The 18,004-nt window shown below is 43.0% G+C and overlaps 1 protein-coding gene across 21 annotated transcripts in view; it reads left to right on the top strand.

Annotated features, from left to right (window-relative positions):
- LOC102417188 (serine/threonine-protein kinase Sgk3) overlaps window positions 1-18,004 on the top strand; it is a 104,824-nt gene that overhangs the window by 43,021 nt on the left and 43,799 nt on the right. For 12 of the 21 annotated variants that reach the window (XM_023755453.1, XM_006090606.3, XM_023755450.1 and 9 more), the window contains exons 1-2: window positions 2,497-2,556; window positions 14,273-14,488. In XM_023755453.1, the coding sequence (XP_023611221.1) occupies window positions 14,411-14,488 (78 nt within the window). In that variant the 5' untranslated portion in view covers window positions 2,497-2,556; window positions 14,273-14,410. Of the gene's footprint in view, window positions 1-2,496; window positions 2,557-7,811; window positions 7,911-14,272; window positions 14,489-16,588; window positions 16,743-18,004 lie in introns of those variants that run through there. The other 9 variants (XM_023755438.1, XM_023755440.1, XM_023755441.1 and 6 more) reach the window with 6 other exon arrangements.

Below are 18,004 nucleotides of genomic sequence, written 5' to 3'. Positions count from 1 at the left end.
CTTCCAAACAACAAGTCTTATTTCATTCTAATTTGTTTCTCCCTTTTTTGAATCAGTCACATCAAAGTTTTGGTTAGCATGAAGTAATTGGTGTTAGACAAAAACAGAGGTAGCCTAATTGTAGATGACTAATTGTTGTTGTTGTTGTTTAAATAGCAGGCTCACAGTGGTCACCAACAGACTTTTTTTTTTAAAAAGAATATGTTTTTATTGATTTTAGAGAGAAAGGGACAGAAAAATTGATGAGAGAAACATCAACCTCGATTGGCTACCTCCTGTACGCCTCCTGCTGGGGATCAAGCCTGCAACCTGGGCATGTGCCCTGACCGGGAATTGAACCAGTGACCTCTGGGTGCACGGGTTGACCCTCAACCACTGAGCAACACTGGCCTATAATTTCTTTTAGGCTTTTTTGAGATATTGAAAGTAGCTTTTTCTTTCCTGATTGGCTGGGGCCTGGGACATCCAGTAAATAGCTTACACTTTAGTTTTGGAGGTAAATATTATAAATAACAGAATGCAAAACAAGGTCATCCTGTTAAGTGCCCATTGAGTGGTATAGACCCTAAGTGAGTGATGGCGAACCTATGACACGCATGTCAGAGGTGACATGCGAACTCTTTTTTGGTTGATTTTTCTTTGTTAAATGGCATTTAAATATATAAAATAAATATCAAAAATATGTCTTTGTTTTACTATGGTTGCAAAGATCAAAAAATTTCTATATGTGACACGGCACCAGAGTTAAGTTAGGGTTTTTCAAAATGCTGACACGCCGAGCTCAAAAGGTTCACCATCACTGCCCTAAGTGTTGTAATATTGTATTGCACAGAGGTCCCTGAGCTGAGCTATTGTAGTCTGGACAGGTCTCGAGGACTGAGAAGAGGTATTCTGAGCTGAGAAGCCGTGGGTGTAAATGTTCAGTGGTGGGGAAGTTGGCTGTATGTTGTGGTTACTGTACAGTGAGGAGACAGTCTATCGCCCAGTTGTGTGCACAGAGAAAGTTGGAGATCAGGTGGAAAAAGGTGAGGGTCAGATCCAAGATCCTGAGTTCTTTGTGTTGGTACCTAGATGGCAATGAAAATGAGAAGGGTCGCCCTGGCCGGTTTGGCCCAGTGGATAGAGCGTCAGCCTGCTGACTCAAGGGTCCCAGGTTTGATTCCGGTCAAGGGCATGTACCTTGGTTGCGGGCACATCCCCAGCAGGGGGTGTGCAGGAGGCAGCTGATCGATGTTTCTCTCTCATCGATGTTTCTAACTCTCTATCCCTCTCCCTTCCTCTCTGTAAAAAAAAAAATCAATAAAATATATTTTTTAAAAAAAGAAAGAAAATGAGAAGGGTCATTGAAGAGACTGTAATAGAGAAAGCCAAGGATCTGGTGACTAAATGTGAGGTTTGAGAGGGAAGAAGAGCCAAGAACAAGAGTGTTGAGCTAGGGAGAAAGTGATGTTGTTAAAAATAGAAAAGTCAGAAAGGAGAACCTGAATGAAGTGATGCCAGAGATCACTGATGCTTTTTTAAAAAATTCCCGATTTCTCTGTGTGGCTCCTAACTGGACAGTAGTTTCCGTATAGTCCTTTGAGCCTGGCAGAATGAAATGGAATGTGGAAGGGCATTTAGAGTTCTTGAGGTCACCTGGCCTAATCTCTTCATTCTACAGATAAGGAAATTGAGGGCTTCAGATATTATGACTTCCCCTAAGGTCACACAGATAGGCTGGCACAGTTATCTGAAGTTTTCGTAGCAAAGGTTATTGTGTATTAACCCTGCCTGTTGGCAAAGTGACTCTTTGTGTTTCCCCATAGTAATTAAATTAGCATTGACTTGATTCGTGAAATAGTCTTTCACCTTCCAAAATCAAATACATTGATGGTTAAAATAATTCCTTTTGAGTGGTCTGATCCCCCCCCCCCTTTATCTATACATGCAGTCGCAAACCTTTTAATATACGAATGGGCATTAATGCCAAACTTGGCCTGGGTGGAATGGGTCTCCTGAATTCGCGTGTGACTCATCGCCCCCGGAGAATGAGCCTAGCCAGCGCCTTGAATACCTGAACTCTGTTTTGTGAAGATGTCGAAACCAGCCCTACCCCTTAGCTGGAACCTAGGGGGAGTGCCTTCATTGTCCCTTCACTAGCCTCTCTCCTCATCTGGCCACCATGGCTCTCTCCTTTTCCCGCTTTGCTGGGTCAGTGTCCTGCCCTTTCTCCCTCGGGATCACGCTCCCACGGGCCTTCCCACCTTCTTTATTTAGGGCCTTCCTTGCACACCTGGACCTCAGCTCCTTTCGGGTTCCTGGCCTCTAGGGTGCTAGGGGCGGAGCTGAGTGCGCAGAAGCCCCGCCCCTGGCTTGGGGCGGGGCCCGCGGCGAAATGGCGCCAATGATTGGTGGGGCGGGCCTTGCACCGCGGGCGGGCCCTTCCCAGGGGGCGGGCTCGGGGTGGGGCTCACCGGCGGGTGCGCTGGGGGCGGGGGGTTTGGAGGCCGGTGGCGGCCGGTTGCGCAGCTGTGGCGGCACTTCCCGCTGGCCGCGCGCCGGGTGCGGGTCCGAGAGGTAAGCGTGGGGGGAGGTCCCGGTGGCTCGCGGGCCGTTGGAGGGGGCTCCGCGGGCGCGCACGGTGCAGGTGTGGCGGGGCCGGCCCGGCCCGGTGGCACTTCAGCGCCGCGGAGCGCGGGCGGGAGGGCGGCCCCTGGCCGGAATCCCCTGTGGGCGGGAGGGTTACACCGGCTTGGGCTGTAGCTTTGCAGCACTTGTTCGCGGCATTAGCTCCGGGATAGAAAACACTTGCACCGCACACCCTCTCCCCAAATCTGGAGAGACCTCGGGGACTGTAGACATTTTATATTTAACATATATTTCTAGTTTGTGGTTCCGGACTGTAGGAGATACTCTACAATGAATGAACTTGCAGTGCGTCTTTATTTTGACTCAGTGTTGTTGAGTTTGCAGAAAGAGTGAGGCCAATAATGAACTCTTATTTAAGCCAGGACACCAGGATTTACATAGGCAGTGTCTGGCAGAGATTAAGCGCGCAGGTTTTGAAGCTAGGGTGCCTAGGTTTGAATCTACTGATTAATTGTGGAAACTCTGGGCAATTTGCCTAAATCCTCTATGCCTTTGTTTCCGCCTATGTGAGATGGGGATAATAATAATTTCTCCCTTATACGACTGTTACGGAGGTTAAGTGAATTAATACTTAGTGCCTGCAATAGTGCAAAATAACATTGGCTATTTTCTTTATTATGCATTCACGTGGGCATTAATCTTCAAAGTTGTCACCACCGTTTTCCGCAGAAATGTTGCTATAAATGCTCGGGGATTCGTTTGGAACAGTTTTCAAAGACCGAGTCCCACCAGAAAAGGACTCATGACTATTGTCTCATACTAATGATGTGCTCCTCCACCTTGTTCCAAATCAAATTCTATGGTTCAGGAATCTGAGTCTTGCAGGTTGTTCTAAAAAAAAAGAGGGGTGAAAAAAGGCAGCACTTTCAGAGTGAGTGTAGCCTCATTTTAAGCACCAAGCTCTGGTAGGTTTGTCTAAAATAAAAGTCCATATTACTTTATTGTTTTTTTAATCCTCATCCGAGGATATTTTTTCATTTTTTTTTTTTTGAGAGAGGGAAAGACAGAGAGAAATATTACATTGATTGGTTGCGTCCTGCAGGCACCTGGAACGTTCCCTTGAACGGAATCGAACCTGGAACCTTTTCTCTGCAGGCCAATGCTCTATCCACTGAGCCAAACCGGCTAGGGCAAAAGTTCATACTACTTTATATAGAACTTATAAGTTGTGCTATTTTGGGTGGGTGCTTATTTGTACTATTATTGTAAAATGAGGTAAACCAGAATAGCCAAATGCCCAAATGAACTAGACATTGTAGGAATCTTAACTTGCCACCTAGATTCTCAGGGATTCTGAAAAATCTCACCAGCTGCCCTTGACTGACAAGGATGAGGCCCAAAGACCCGGCACCAATAAATGGCAGAGCTTGGACTAGAATTCAGCTCGGCTGAGCAACAAATTATAAAACCAAAAGTACGATTTTACTTGTGGTTTTGATTGAGAGTACTATTTTTATTTTTGACATCTTTGTGGTTCTGGGAATGTTTTTCCCCCTCTCAGCAACATCCTGCGTGGTAGCTTAATTGCATGATTCATAATCACTCTTCAGCATCTTTGATTTAAATCGCAAGTCTCAAAGTTGCTACATCAATGATTGCTTTGAGAGCAAGATGATTGTCTTCTTAAACTTTGTACAAACATGTTCTAATAGAGCTTTGGTTTTGTTGCTTAAAATGCAGTCCTTTCTTTTATGTAGGGAATTTAAACAGCCAGTATAAACAAATTGACCTAGTAGGCAGTTTGTTATCACTGTGTTATTGGTGAGGTTTTCTTGATTGGGTAGGATAGAGTCAGGAAGTGGGACATCGAAGTTGCTGCCAACTTCAAAAAAGCATCATGGAATGAAATTACATGGAGATACTGCTGTGTTAGTTGCTGACTCTTTCCCAGTTCCTTGCATAGTTCACTCCCTCACCTCTAGGTGTTTGTTTAGATGTTACTACCTCAGTTAGAGCCTCCTATTTATAATTCCATGCAACCCCACTCTTTCTGTAATATATATTTATCTATTGATTTACCTGTTTATTATCTATTGTCTGCCACTAGAGGGTAAATTCCATGAGGGCAGAGGCGATTGATTACCAGTTGTGTGGACTGCTGTGTGCTAAGTGCCTAGAAACAGTGTCTGCCACCAGAAGGTATCACATGCATGGATCTGATGCAGACATTTCCAGCTAGGGCTGGAAATTACTTAAGCCAATTCCCTGTCGTTTGCCCTGCTTTCTCCTTCCCCCGTGTCTAGTTATTTCTCATGATTATCCAGAAATAAAACCTGGAGGCAACGTTAATCCCTCTTTCTACCTTGCCCTCCACATGAAATAGCTTCTGACTTATTTTTCCTTTGTGTGATTTTTTTTTTTTTTAAGAAATCTGCAGCTCCTATTGATGCTAGGCCTATTTCTCCTCCATTTCTCCCATTCTCTACTCCTGCACCTCTTTACTTTGAATTCCCTTTTCAAATGTCTCCACATCCTCACCTGCAGAATTAAATTCAGAATGAAAAGCCTGTCATTCAGAGTTCTTTACAACATGGTCTCAAATCCACGTTTCCCTTTCTGTTTTTATTAACGGGCAGGTCGTTTCCCCCAAGTGGGCAGGGATTCAGACAAATTGGATGAATGGCTATTCCCTATTTATAAAGGACTGTGCCGTCCGTCCTTTCTGTTTTGTGTGCCCAGCCTTTCAAACCTCCCTCGCATGTAGCCACCGTTCCAAATACCTAGGTAAGTTCAGTTGGAAGTGGCTTTTCCTCCCTCTCAATTCTAGTGACTTTTCACAGCTCTTTCTAGTTTGAATTGTAATTCCTTGGGCACTTGTCTTTTATTTTTGCTACAGATAAGGACAAAAAGCATGTACCACAAATTCCAGTTACTTTTTTAAGGAAAAATAAGACACATCTCCACCCCACTTAACTGATTTTTAAATACAAATGAACTTAAAGTTCTGTTTGATAGGCCTTTAAGTCATTGAGCTTCTGTAATCATTTCTATAAAATGGATAGTTAAGGAAGAAGGCAGGGAAATTCAGTACTCAATAAAAAGAAGCAAATACAGATATTGAGATCAGGGTTCACAGAAGCGAGTAGGTGTAGGGAAAGCAGTATACTCAACACCCATGTAGATGGACAGGCAGAAGTCAGAAAATAGACACCGTAAACGCACTCAGGAAGCCATCAGGACAAGACAGACTTCATGGAGCAACGCTTGCGACTTTGGATTTTCCTGTGGGGTGTCATTCCTAAACTTTATTTTGTTTCTGCATCTCGACACAAAGAATCCTGTCTTCCGGCTTTGTGTTCTGAGCTGGGTAGGACTGAATGCTCTTTCTGGGCGGTGGAAGTAGTTTACCTTCTTCCCCTTCATTGTTTAAAATAATAAAATATTCATACCTTTTCACTTATTTTCCTGGGTATATGCAGAAGACACTTGCCAGAAGCTTTTGGTCCTTCAGAGAAAGGTGATAGACATAAAATACTGGAGTTGGGCTGCTGTCGAAGCTTCCCACTTTAAGTTTGACACCAGCGTTTGGCTTAATGTACTCTGCTTCATTTTTCATTACGAACATATCCCTGTGCATATTCCAATTGAGTGATGAATGTTTTTATTTTACTTGTGATTTTTCCCCTTATAGATTAAAACTTGTTTCTAGAACATACGTTGACATTTCAGCAGTTTAATTTTCTTTTCTTTTTCCTAATTGTTTCCCAAACCTCTGCTGGGATTTTCCCATTTGAGGGCCCACCTTAGCCTCACTCACTTCTTTTGTACTTGATTTTGAGTACTTTACAAGGTATAGTCTAAGTTTATTTTAATGTTCTTGGGATGAAGCTGCAGTTTGTATTGATAGGAAAGATTTGATAGGAAAAACATACATAAAGGTTTTAATTTTCAAAATGTTAGAAGTTGAAGGTAAAAATTCTACTATAATTTAAATGTGTAATTGGTTATAATTTTTCTCCTTTGGGAAATTTTTTCTAATGTGCTAACCAGTAAAGTTTCACTGTCAGAAGAATCTGGAAAGCAAATATTTGCTTTGGCGTAAAGTTTCGTGCTGTATAAGCATCTGTGTTTACCCCGAGTTTTCTTTGTTTTGAAAAAGCCTTTGGTTAAGGGTGTTATCAGATAGGATCACTCATGCAAATAATAAAAGTTGGAGCACAAACTAATTACATGTCCCTAGCACATGATAAGCATGGTGTGAGTAGCTGTTAAATAAATCGATATTTTTAGGGAGAATTTCATTAAAATACTATAGTAATATATGTAATAATGGAATTGACCTAGTAGAGAGGGAGAAATTGATGACTCAGGAGATGATGAAGGAGTGATGCACCAGAGGTTACTTAGTTGCATACTTTGGCAAATTGGAATTTCCAAGTGTCTCTCGCCACCTGTTTGTTGAATGAAACATTAAACAAATGTGTATTGGGGCCTACTAAGTGCAGGGCAATGAATAAGTCACCGTTTCTGCACTCTAGTCAGGGAGGTTCTCCACAAGGAAGCAGTATGCCATCCTAGATGGTTACAAATGCTGAAATGGAAAAAACCCAGGATGATGACAGAGGATGAATTTGGAGCACTTTAGTGAGTGTGGTCATGAAGGCTTGTTGGAGGAAGTGACATTTGAACAAAGTCCTCAATGGGAAGAGCTGAAGGAAAAGCATTTAAGGCAGAGGGGACACAGGTACAAGAGCCTGTAGATGGGACAGGGCTCAGTGTCTGTGGGAACTGGGAAGGGGCTGCTCTGACAGGAGTTAGTGGCTAGAGGAGCCAGAGGCCCTGGTGGAATGCAGCTGGAGAAGGAGGAAGAAGTTAGGCCATGTAGGTGCTTGTAGTCTGTTAGCAACCATTCAGAGTTTGGATTTTATTCTAAGAACAGTGGAAACCATGGAAAGAGTTTAAGCAAAGGCGTGACATGATCAGATTTACAGTGATTAAAAGGCAGCGCTACTGCGGGAAGGTTGGATGGAAGAAGGTTAGCATGGAAGAAGAGATGCCAGGTTGGAGGGTCTCCCAAGAGACTCTATAACGTGTGGGTGATTTGTTTTTTGGTTTTGGTGCCTCCTTAATCTGAACTCTCCGAACCTTCTGTCAGAACCAGCTGTGCCCTAGGCTTCCTGGGGCCTGTCGGATTTTACCTCTGCGACTGTGTGAATTCCCCCTTTGCTTTTCTCTTGCCTCAGCTGATCACCCATCCACCTATCGTCCTACCAATGGTCACAGTCCTCCAGGAATCATCCTTGAGAGTCTTCTGTGTCCTGCCTGGAAGATGCACTGGGAGTGTGAGTCCCAGTGAAAAAGGGACTGCCCAGGGAAGAGGGCAGGCATTGTGGTGATCAGGAACCCAGGAGGATGACCTTGGGAGGTCAAGGGCAGAGCAGAGCATTGCAGCTGCTCTTACCAGCCCTACCCTGTCCGTTCTGGAATCAGAAGAGGGACGTGTTTTCATTTGGCGTAAAGTTAAGCCCTTCCTTCTTATCCTGGCAGTTTCGATTCGATTCTCATGTTGGAAAACAAAGGCCTGTCAGCGTTTACTGCTACCTCCTCACTCTGCCCTTCCTTAAATGTATGTGATAAAGTGGAGCCAGTCTCATGGAACCAACAGACTTTTGTTCAAGTTCTTGGACACACCTGTGGATTGTTGGGTGCAGACTATTCATCTACAGTGTATCTCAATATTTTGCACATAGTTTATTTTTAACTTTTATATCATGTTATCAAGAATCAGGATAGCGTGGCTGGTTTGGCTCAGTGGATAGAGCGTTGGCCTGGGGACTGAAAGGTCCTGGGTTCGATTCCGGTCAAGGGCACATGCCCGGGTTGTGGGCTCGATCCCCAGTCAGGGACATGCAGGAGGCAACCAATCAATGATTCTCTTTCATCATTGATGTTTCTATCTCTCTCTCCCTCTCCCTTCCTCTCTGAAATCAATAAAAAAATATATATATTTTAAAAAAAGAATCAGGATAAATAAAAGCTATCTCAAATAAGAGATGAATAAATCTAGGAAAAACTAGGACTGCTTTGTGGTGACAGAATGAGGGAAAAATCAAACGGGAGTGGGGTGGGAATTAGAGGAAGGATATATCAGTAAGAAAAACAGGAAAAGTTATAACTGATTCATCATGTGATGTGTGTTGGGGGTGGGGGGAGCGCGGAGAAGGTTACTATGTATCTTCCACTGGCAGATCCTGTTAGATTTTTAAATCTGTTCTGCAATTAACTTAATTTACAATATGACAAAGATGTGCTTTGTTTCTATTGAAACATTTTGGATGTGCTTGGAGCTAGTATTCTGAGAGGCGGAAATAAACAGATACAGATTATTTACTATTAGAGTAGCCTTTTAATAAAACAACCAGTAGTTTGGGGTCAGAATCTCCTGGGGAAAGTACTTTTAATGTAATTTAAAATGAAACCCATCCACTTGTCCTGTTCTCCCCTCGGGATTAATTCTTGTCCTAGCCCCACCCCAATTCCTCTCTTTATTCTCTGGGTCAGTTCCCCGTTCCCAAACCTGTTCCCATGCCAGTCCCCTTGACATGCCCAGGGTCTGTACATGGTTTTCGTTTGTCTCTTCCTCGAGGGGCCCTGTCAGCTCTCCCCTTTGGGGTTCTTGTACCCCCAACACCCAGCACTAGTCCTGTTCCCCTGCTGAAGAAAACTTGTAACTCTTCCAAGCCTAATTCCTTCCCTTTGGGACAGGCTTGTTCTTCATTTTCCTTTATGTGTTAGTGTGAATCACTAGAGGAACAGAGGGAGAAGAGGCCAGTGCCCCTGACTAACTAGTCAGGTATTGCATGTGTTAAAAATTCTTGCGGCACACGGGTTGAAAATTGCTGTTCTACGAACATCTAACACATCACTTACTCTTCACAACAACTCATGACGTTTCGTTATCCTGGTTTTACGGATGAAGAAACCTAGGTGATGAGTACTTCCACATGGTCACACAGCTTTGGTGGCAGCACTGTGACCTGAATAGAGCTCTGACCCGAGAGCCTGCCTGGCACACACTGTCCCTTGATTTCTTAAGATATCGCCGCATGCACCCCCTTCTTCTACGTAAATCACTTTGGAGATACAGAGTGAGGAGAAGGGAGCACTGCGTGTCCATGGGGAATAGGGTTACAGACAGCAAACCACGCAGAAGGAAAGCAGCGTCCCAGTTCTGCCGGCACGAGGGGTCAGGCTTGGGCAGCTCTAGGTCAGAAATGGCCCATCGTCCTCTTGAAACATCACACATCGACATCTAACCCAGAGCTTGGTTCAGAATGGGCTCTGAATGTTGGTCCCATCACAAGCACAATCATGGGCGACATTAAAAATGACAACAGCCAACACAACAATAGCTGTCCGGTGTGAATGAATCAAAGTTATACCTATTTTTTTTTTTTGGTCAAAATGGCAAAAAATACATTTTTTTGGTGTGCCGCAGGATTTTAGTAATTAGTTTATGTGTGCTGTGAGATGAAAAAGCGTGAAAATCGCCTGGCATTAGTGTTCAATAAATGTCAGTTTCTTGACTGTTACGCCGTTGACGTTTTGGGCCAGATAATTTTCTGTTGTAGGGGCTGTCCTGTGCGCATTGTAGGATGTGTAGCATCCTCCATGGCATGTAGCCAATAGCAACCCTCCAAGTTCTGACACCCTAAAATGTCTCCAGACATTGCCAGATGACCCCCTGGTGAGAACTACTATAGATGTAGTACTTACCGGCTATTATAGGACCCTTGCAAATCGCTGCCCCTCCTAAGGTCTGGCTGGCCTTTGGAAGTTCTGTTCCCATCGGACCCGCTTCGTTTTGTCTTTTGGGGCTTCTCTGAGTTGATTCACTAGCTGGATGGTAAAGTTAGTTCCTCCATCCTGGGTTAGTATCTCAACTTGGTCTCCTTAGAGTCATGGGACCGGCTCCGAGGCAAGCCAGCTGCCCTGGGAGCCAGCCTGCAAGATCATCTTGTGACTCCCCAGCAGATTCTTTTTGTGATTCTCCTTTGAAAAGCCTAACCTCCCTCTGAACCCCCACGAAAGCTCCAACTTTTAATCCCACATGAACGACGTAACTTTTTGTTCTATTTTTTCTTAGCTGTGGGGGTTCTTACATCAGCCCTCTTCTCATTCTGTTTTATTTGGCTCCGTGGCCATAAGATAATTTTGTATAATTTAAATTGCTTCCGTTTTATAGAATAATCATACACTAAATTTACAGTAATAACAGGGTTGCTTTTTCATAATGTCAGTTGTAACCACTTAAAAACAAGTTTATGAACCTGCTTCATGGCTTCTCAGGGGACTCTTCAGAGGAAGTGTGGCACCATGGGTAAAGGTCCTAAAAGCTGACCACCTGGGTTCGAATTCTGACTCCACCACCTGGAGCAGGTAGCTTCATCTTTTTATGCTTCTGTTTCAACTCGGTTTCCTCTCAGTAGGTAGAGCTGTTGTGAGCAGCAGCCGGATTAAGGCGCACAAAGCACAGTCTTGGCTTATAATAAGCTTAGCCACTAATTATTGACTATTGTGAGGTTGCCAGTTTGATTTAGCTTGAAGGAAAGAGAAACGTCACTGAAGGAGAGGCATGTGGTGGAGCAAACAAGTCCACATAGGTTTTGGAGTCAGACAGATTTGGACTTGAATCCTAGCTCTACTGCCTGTTAGCTGGATCCTGGCGTGGATGGGTGATTTTATCTTTCTACGTTTTTCTGGAATAAGATGGGTGTTCTGACTAGCAGACCATGTTTTGGGTCTCCAAGGATTAGCATCAGTTCAGAGCTAGTGCCCAGTAACTCTTGGAAGGATTACGAATTTCCCATTTCCCAGTGGATGGTCACCCTTGTGAATGGATGCAGGTCTCTCTGGAGGAAGGAAGGTCTGGAGAGAGATTGATGGGATCCATTGTGGCCCTGCAGAGGGTCACAGTGATCTTATATTTAGTCTAACATTCTCGGGTCTAACATCCTTTGAATGTTCTTCCATATGTGCTTCCTTAGACTCCTGCTGGTAAAAATTTTTAAGATTCTGCAAACTTCCTATATAATAAAAGCCTAATATGCAAATTGTCCCCTCAACCTGGAGTTTGAACAGGAGTTCGGCCAGGGGGAAGGGAGAGCCCTCATCTTTCCCCCCTTTCCCGGCCGCAGCAGCCTGCAGCCACTAGGGATCCTGCCTGTGCACGAATTTCGTGCACTGGGCCTCTAGTTTTAGTATAAAGGCATCTCCTTTCAGAGTAGGCGCTGAACTTCTTTCTGAGTTCTGTTGGGCTCTAACTACCGTTTTGAGGCCGTGAGGGGTGATGGGAGTAGGTAGTGAGGAGACTTGGCATCCCCGTGTGAAACAACTTGGAAGGGTTTATGTAGGGCAGGGTTTGGGAGGCTGAGACTCCGGAGAGAGGTGTAGTTGCTGCTTTCAGTAGGGATGTTCAGCTGAGTATGGAGGTCAACATTCTTAGCCTCTTTGTGTTTGCCCAAGTGCCTGCATCTGTGATTCAGGATCATTTTCCTTTCCCGCCACTGCCCATGTGTCAGCATGAGAGACTTTCCAGGGTTGCATGTTTAACTGGCTCTGCAACACATAACCATCAAACTCTGGTCTTGATCCTTAGTCCTATCAGCTTAGCAGCTATACAAAAAAAAATCTAACAGCCATAGATTTCCCACCCACCTTTGTGGGAATTCATGACTTTCAATTTGCCATCTTTGTGCATATTCTCAAAGACAACCAGAAGCAGCCCAGCCCACGTCACAGGCTTTGAAATAGCATTTCCATCATCCACGTGGCCTTCCAGCACCTTGCCCACCCCTATATTCCGTCCTGTGACACCGTGGGAGGCAATTTGAGTGATGCCATCTCTGTGTGCCCAGTGACTAGTTCCCTACACACACCCCCCCTTCCACTGGAAAGTGATCAGGGCATTTATTAAACATGCATCCCATTTTTGAGGGTCTGTTTCCTAGGGTCATTCTTGGTCCCAATTACTGCATCAGTCACATGACACTCAAATGTAATAGAAGGAGTTATGGAGTGCTCTAATTTAGACAAATGCTGCTTTTATGGGGTTATAGGGTGATCTAACATAGACAAATGCTGCACCCCAAGCTTAAGAGGGGGCCAGTTACATTTCCATGTTTTCTAACAACGAATTTGACTACATATAAATCCTCCTGACTGCATTTCCAGCAGCAAATCCAACAAAATAGGTTTTATGTGTTTTTTTAATTTTTTGGCTGTTTTTGTTTTTTGTTGTTGTTAATCCTCACCCGATGCTATTTTTGCATTGATTTTAGAGAGAGTGGAGGAAACGAGGAGAGAAAGAGAGAGAGAAACATCGATTGGTTGCCTCCTGCATGGGCCCTGACTGGGTGAGCCTGCAACCGAGGTACATGCCCTTGACCAGAATCAAACCTGGGACCCTTCAGTCCGTGGGCTGACGCTCTGTCCACTGAGTGTCAAACCTACTAGGGCCAAAGTAGGTTTTGGTGATCTTAAAGGAAGCCCCCTTCTGATCAGTTAAAATTCATTATACCTAAATATTCCATGCCTGCAGATAGATACTTGAAATCATTACTTGAATGTAATTTATTTACAATGACCACATCTGTCAGAGTGACTTCCTGAAATTAATCATGGAGAGGGACTGGCAGACTAACCCTTTAAGGCAGCGGTTCTCAACCTGTGGGTCGAGACCCCTTTGGGGGTCAATGACCCTTTCACAGGGGTCGCCTAAGACCATCGGAAAACACATATAATTACATATTGTTTTTGTGATGGATCACTATGCTTTAATTATGTTCAATTTGTAACAATGAAAAGACATCCTGCATATCAGATATTTACATTACGATTCATAACAGTAGCAAAATTACAGTTATGAAGTAGCAACGAAAATACTTTTATGGTTGGGGGTCACCACAACATGAGGAACTGTATTAAAGGGTCGTGGCATTAGGAAGGTTGAGAACCACTGCTTTAAGGGGTATTATTTCGTGTCAGTGGTGAGTATGGGCTGCTGTGTGTAGCAAAGGAGATATCAATGTGACATCTTGAGTCTTTTGTCCATAGGTGGAATGATAATATTAGTATAATTGTGCTTTTTTCTGAATTAAGATCTATTGTAACATCTCTAATCAGGGGTCCAGTACATCAGAATGATCCACAGTTGTTAAAATGCAGCATAGGACAGTGGTTAAGAGTCAGGTCTCTGGAGCCAAACAGCTGGGGTTCAAATGCTGGATAGGCGAGTTATTTAACCTCTCTCTGTCTCAGTTGCCTCATTTGTAAAATGGGCAGAAATGGTTACCTACTAAATAGGATCCCAATCTGAAGCAAGCTTCATCTGTTTGACCTGATGCTAAAAGTCTGAAAACCATACCTGGAAAAACCCTCCTTTGAATCCATCAAACTAGGGATCTTTTAGGTGAGAGGTAGCCCTTAGTCCGCATGAACTGTGGTATAGAAGCTTCCGGAATTTCTTAGCAGTAAGAAAGGTGGATGGGATGCAAATGTTTGATTGTGGTTTATCTCTTGAAATGGACCTAACAGAAATTAAATCTCTTAACCTGGACCGAGACTTAACGATCAAAAGTAAATTAATGGTATTTTAAAGATTGTTTTGCTAATCAGTTTTGTTTGTTTTTTTCTGTCGGTTAAGGTTGCATGATGGAATTTGAACATTACCTCAAGAGGTTTTATGTTTTGGAGTAGCTGATTGTGTTTGTCCTCTGCTGACCATTGCTTCGGACCCATTTTCTGGTGTCCTTTGAGGCCGTAAACCCAAAGGGATTATACCATGGACTACAAGGAAAGCTGCCCAAGTGTAAGCATTCCCAGCTCTGATGAACACAGAGAGAAAAAGAAGAGGTTCACTGTAAGTATTCAGGGTAAAGCATAAAAAAATGGAATATAGAGAATATTTCCATTTCTGCTTTTCTTTCTTAATCTAGAATGTCCTCTCCCAATGTCCACAAATCCAGATTTTACATATCTTTCCAATGCTGTATTCCATTACAGTACACAGGGACGACGTTTTCAGTGCAGATTTTTGCCTGTTTACCTAGCCCTTGGAGAAATGACACTTTCTGACAGACCCTCTTACCAGGAAGTGTGCATGCCTGTGGATATAATTTTATGTGCACTGTTAATGGACCCAGAAGTCATTGGTCCCATATTAAGAACCACTATCTAGAAATTTCCGTAGTGTCTTTCTCAAAATTTTCATAGTATCTTTTTTTTTCATAGTATCTTTCTTTTTTTTTCCTCATAGTATTCTTATGACATTTATTATTTTCTACCTCAATTTTAAAAATATGTCATCCAGTCGTTTATCTCTTTTTGTACCTTAGAGGCAAAGCCCATTTCTAATTTTACTTTTTACCACCATAGTATCTACTATAGGGCTTTATAAAGAATACACACAGTGAATATTTGTTGAATCAGTGTATCAGTGACTATTATTGGAGAACAGTCACTTTTCTAATTAGTGTAATGAAACATATACTATTGCTGGCACCTGCAGTTGATGAACTGACTTGTCTGTTCTGCAGTTGGGTTGGCTCTCAAAGGCTATAGCACCCACTGAGGCTCTGGCATGCCCTTTGCCCGCTCCTGAATCAAGTGATCTACCCCAGGCTCTGACCGGGGGGTCACCTGGCCCTGCTAAAGATGCCCAATGACAAGCGACTTTCAACTCAGTCCATTTCACATGGGAGTTGAGGAAAGCTGAGGAGTTAAACTCTTTGACCGCTCCACTCCGCCTTCTTAAATAAGTGGAGCTGGGACCCCCCCCCCCCAATGGTGGTTTTCTCTCAAAATCCCAGATAAGGAGCTAGGAACAGCCCCTCTACCCTCTCTGCTCCCTCCCTTAACACCTCCACACTCTGCACCAAAGCCCAGAGCTGAGATACTATGATGTGTGTCTGACCATTTGCTCCCCCTCGGTCTCTGTGTTGGTAGTAATATCTTCTTTTAAAATATATATATATATATTTTATTGATTTTTTACGGAGAGGGAAAAAGCTAGAAACATCAATGAGAGAGAAACATCAACCAGCTGCCTCCTGCACACCCCCCACTGGGGATGTGCCCGCAACCAAGGTACATGCCCTTGACCGGAATCGTGTCTGGGACCCTTGAGTCCGCAGGCCGACGCTCTATCCACTGAGCCAAACCGGTCAGGGCGGTAGTAATATCTTAACAAGCAATGTACATTTATCCCACATTTGTATAAGCAAAATTTAGAAATAACACATTGATGGTAAGAGGTCAGTGTACCTTGGATGAAATAGTGAAATGTGTGCAAGTTTTCCTTCCTTCCCCATCCTTACTTTTACCTTTAGGCCATTCTCTCCTTCAAGGGCATAAGCTCTTGCCAAGTTTGAGGGAAGTTCATACTTCGCCAACATTGTCGGTAGGTTATCTCCGGTGTCCTCCGATTTTTCATGGTCGAGGTAACGCTCACATGTCTTTATATAGCTCTGCACTATGGAGCTTCTAACAGAATTGCATCCTAGGATGTCTTGACTTAAACCAAGTCGAAATTATACTTTCATTTATCCACTCAACAAATAGTCATTGAGTTTCTTTATTATGCCAAACACTGTTCTAGGCAACTGGGGTACAGCAGTTAGCAAAAATGACACAGCCCTTGTTCTCAAGGAACTTACATTCTATGTTGAGGCAAGACAGACAATAAAGAAGTATTTTTAAAATTCAATAAGATCATTTCATATTGTGATAAATATACTGTTTTCTGTGTAATCTCGTGATTTTTTTGGTAAATTAAAGTATTTTTTAAAATTTGAAGTTTTTGTTTTTGTCTATTGATTTTTTTAAATTAGAACTTACTCAATAAACCCTTGTTAATAAACCCTACTGCTAATTAATAATTCACAGGGCTTTATCTCGGCTCCTGTAAATATATTTGTAGCAGAACTGCTTCAGCCTGGAACCCAGGCTTGGGTTCTAGTTTGGCTGTATTTGGGTAGTGATGGGAAGCCAGCCGCCTTACAACACCAGGAATTGGCACAAGTAATACAAGAAGCTTGAAATTGGAGAAACCTAAGTTTCCGATCCTTTTGTAGCAGTCCTGCACCAGGCCTATTCAGTCCTGAATGATGTATGAGGTAAATATGTAGTCTAGTCTTAGAAGCATGGCTCACCTTCACTGGCACCTTGATCAGGTTCTTGACCCTCTACTTCTGCACATTCTCCATGTGAGCAGTGTCATCTTGCAAACATTTCTGACATCTTACACCTAATAGCTTCCTCTAAGACAGCATGATACATACCTTCTTGGTTAGGACCAGAAGAGCCATATCACCACCCTATGGCTCCTGTAGGGTGCTCTTTTCTGTCAGTCTAGATCAGGGGTGGGGGACGTCCAGCCTGCAGGCCCTATAACAGTGATGGCGAACCTATGACACACATGTCAGAGGTGACACGCGAACTCATTTTTTTGGTTGATTTTTCTTTGTTAAATGGCATTTAAATATATAAAATAAATATCAAAAATATAACTCTTTGTTTTACTATGGTTGCAAATATCAAAAAATTTCTGTATGTGACACGGCACCAGAGTTAAGTTAGGGTTTTTCAAAATGCTGACACTGCTCTCTCAAAAGGTTCGCCATCACTGCTCTATAAGGTCCTCAAAAATCATTTGGTCTGACCTTGCCAAGGCATTAGGGGTGAGTTACTTAAATGTCTGACTCAATACAGCAGGCTAATTTTTAAGTTGGTGATTTTGTATGGCCTGCAAATGATGTTATAAATATCCAAATGGCCGTTGGCAGAAAAAAGGTTCCCCACCTCGGGTCTAGATGGTTTATCACTTAGGTGTCTGATACTAGTGACTGTTTCACTTTCCAGGTGAATACTTAACTCCTCCCACTGTTGGCCTGTAAGTGTGATTATATCTTAAACGATACTACAGAATTCGTTCAGTACAATCACATACTTATCAGGGAGCTCCTTTCCTCACAGTATCATCTAACTGTGAACTTGTGAGTATAGCTTACCCATCTTTCATAGGGAAGGATAGTTTATACATGTTTACCCATCTTCCAGAATTAACCTGGTTTACTTTAACTTGTCTAACAGATTGTGGGCAATTGTATTATAAACCCCAAAGCTACTCCTATCTCTTTTCCCTAGTCTTATACTGTAAAGTGATGAGATTGGTCACACAAACCATATATCAGTGTGTCTTTTCTCATAAACCTGGATTCTTGATATTTTTCTCTTTAGAAATGATATAATATTTGGGGGGTCCCAAACAGTTTTCTTTACATTGGTATATTAAATTATAATGTGAGAGTATCTATGGGATGAATTGTGAGAGTTGATTCTATAATTTAACTGTTGATTTGATACTGATTCTGATGCA

This window comes from Myotis lucifugus, unplaced genomic scaffold (genome assembly GCF_000147115.1).
Source record: "Myotis lucifugus unplaced genomic scaffold, Myoluc2.0 scaffold_77, whole genome shotgun sequence".
Taxonomy (NCBI): domain Eukaryota; kingdom Metazoa; phylum Chordata; class Mammalia; order Chiroptera; family Vespertilionidae; genus Myotis; species Myotis lucifugus.
This window is presented reverse-complemented; position numbering and strand designations above follow the sequence as displayed.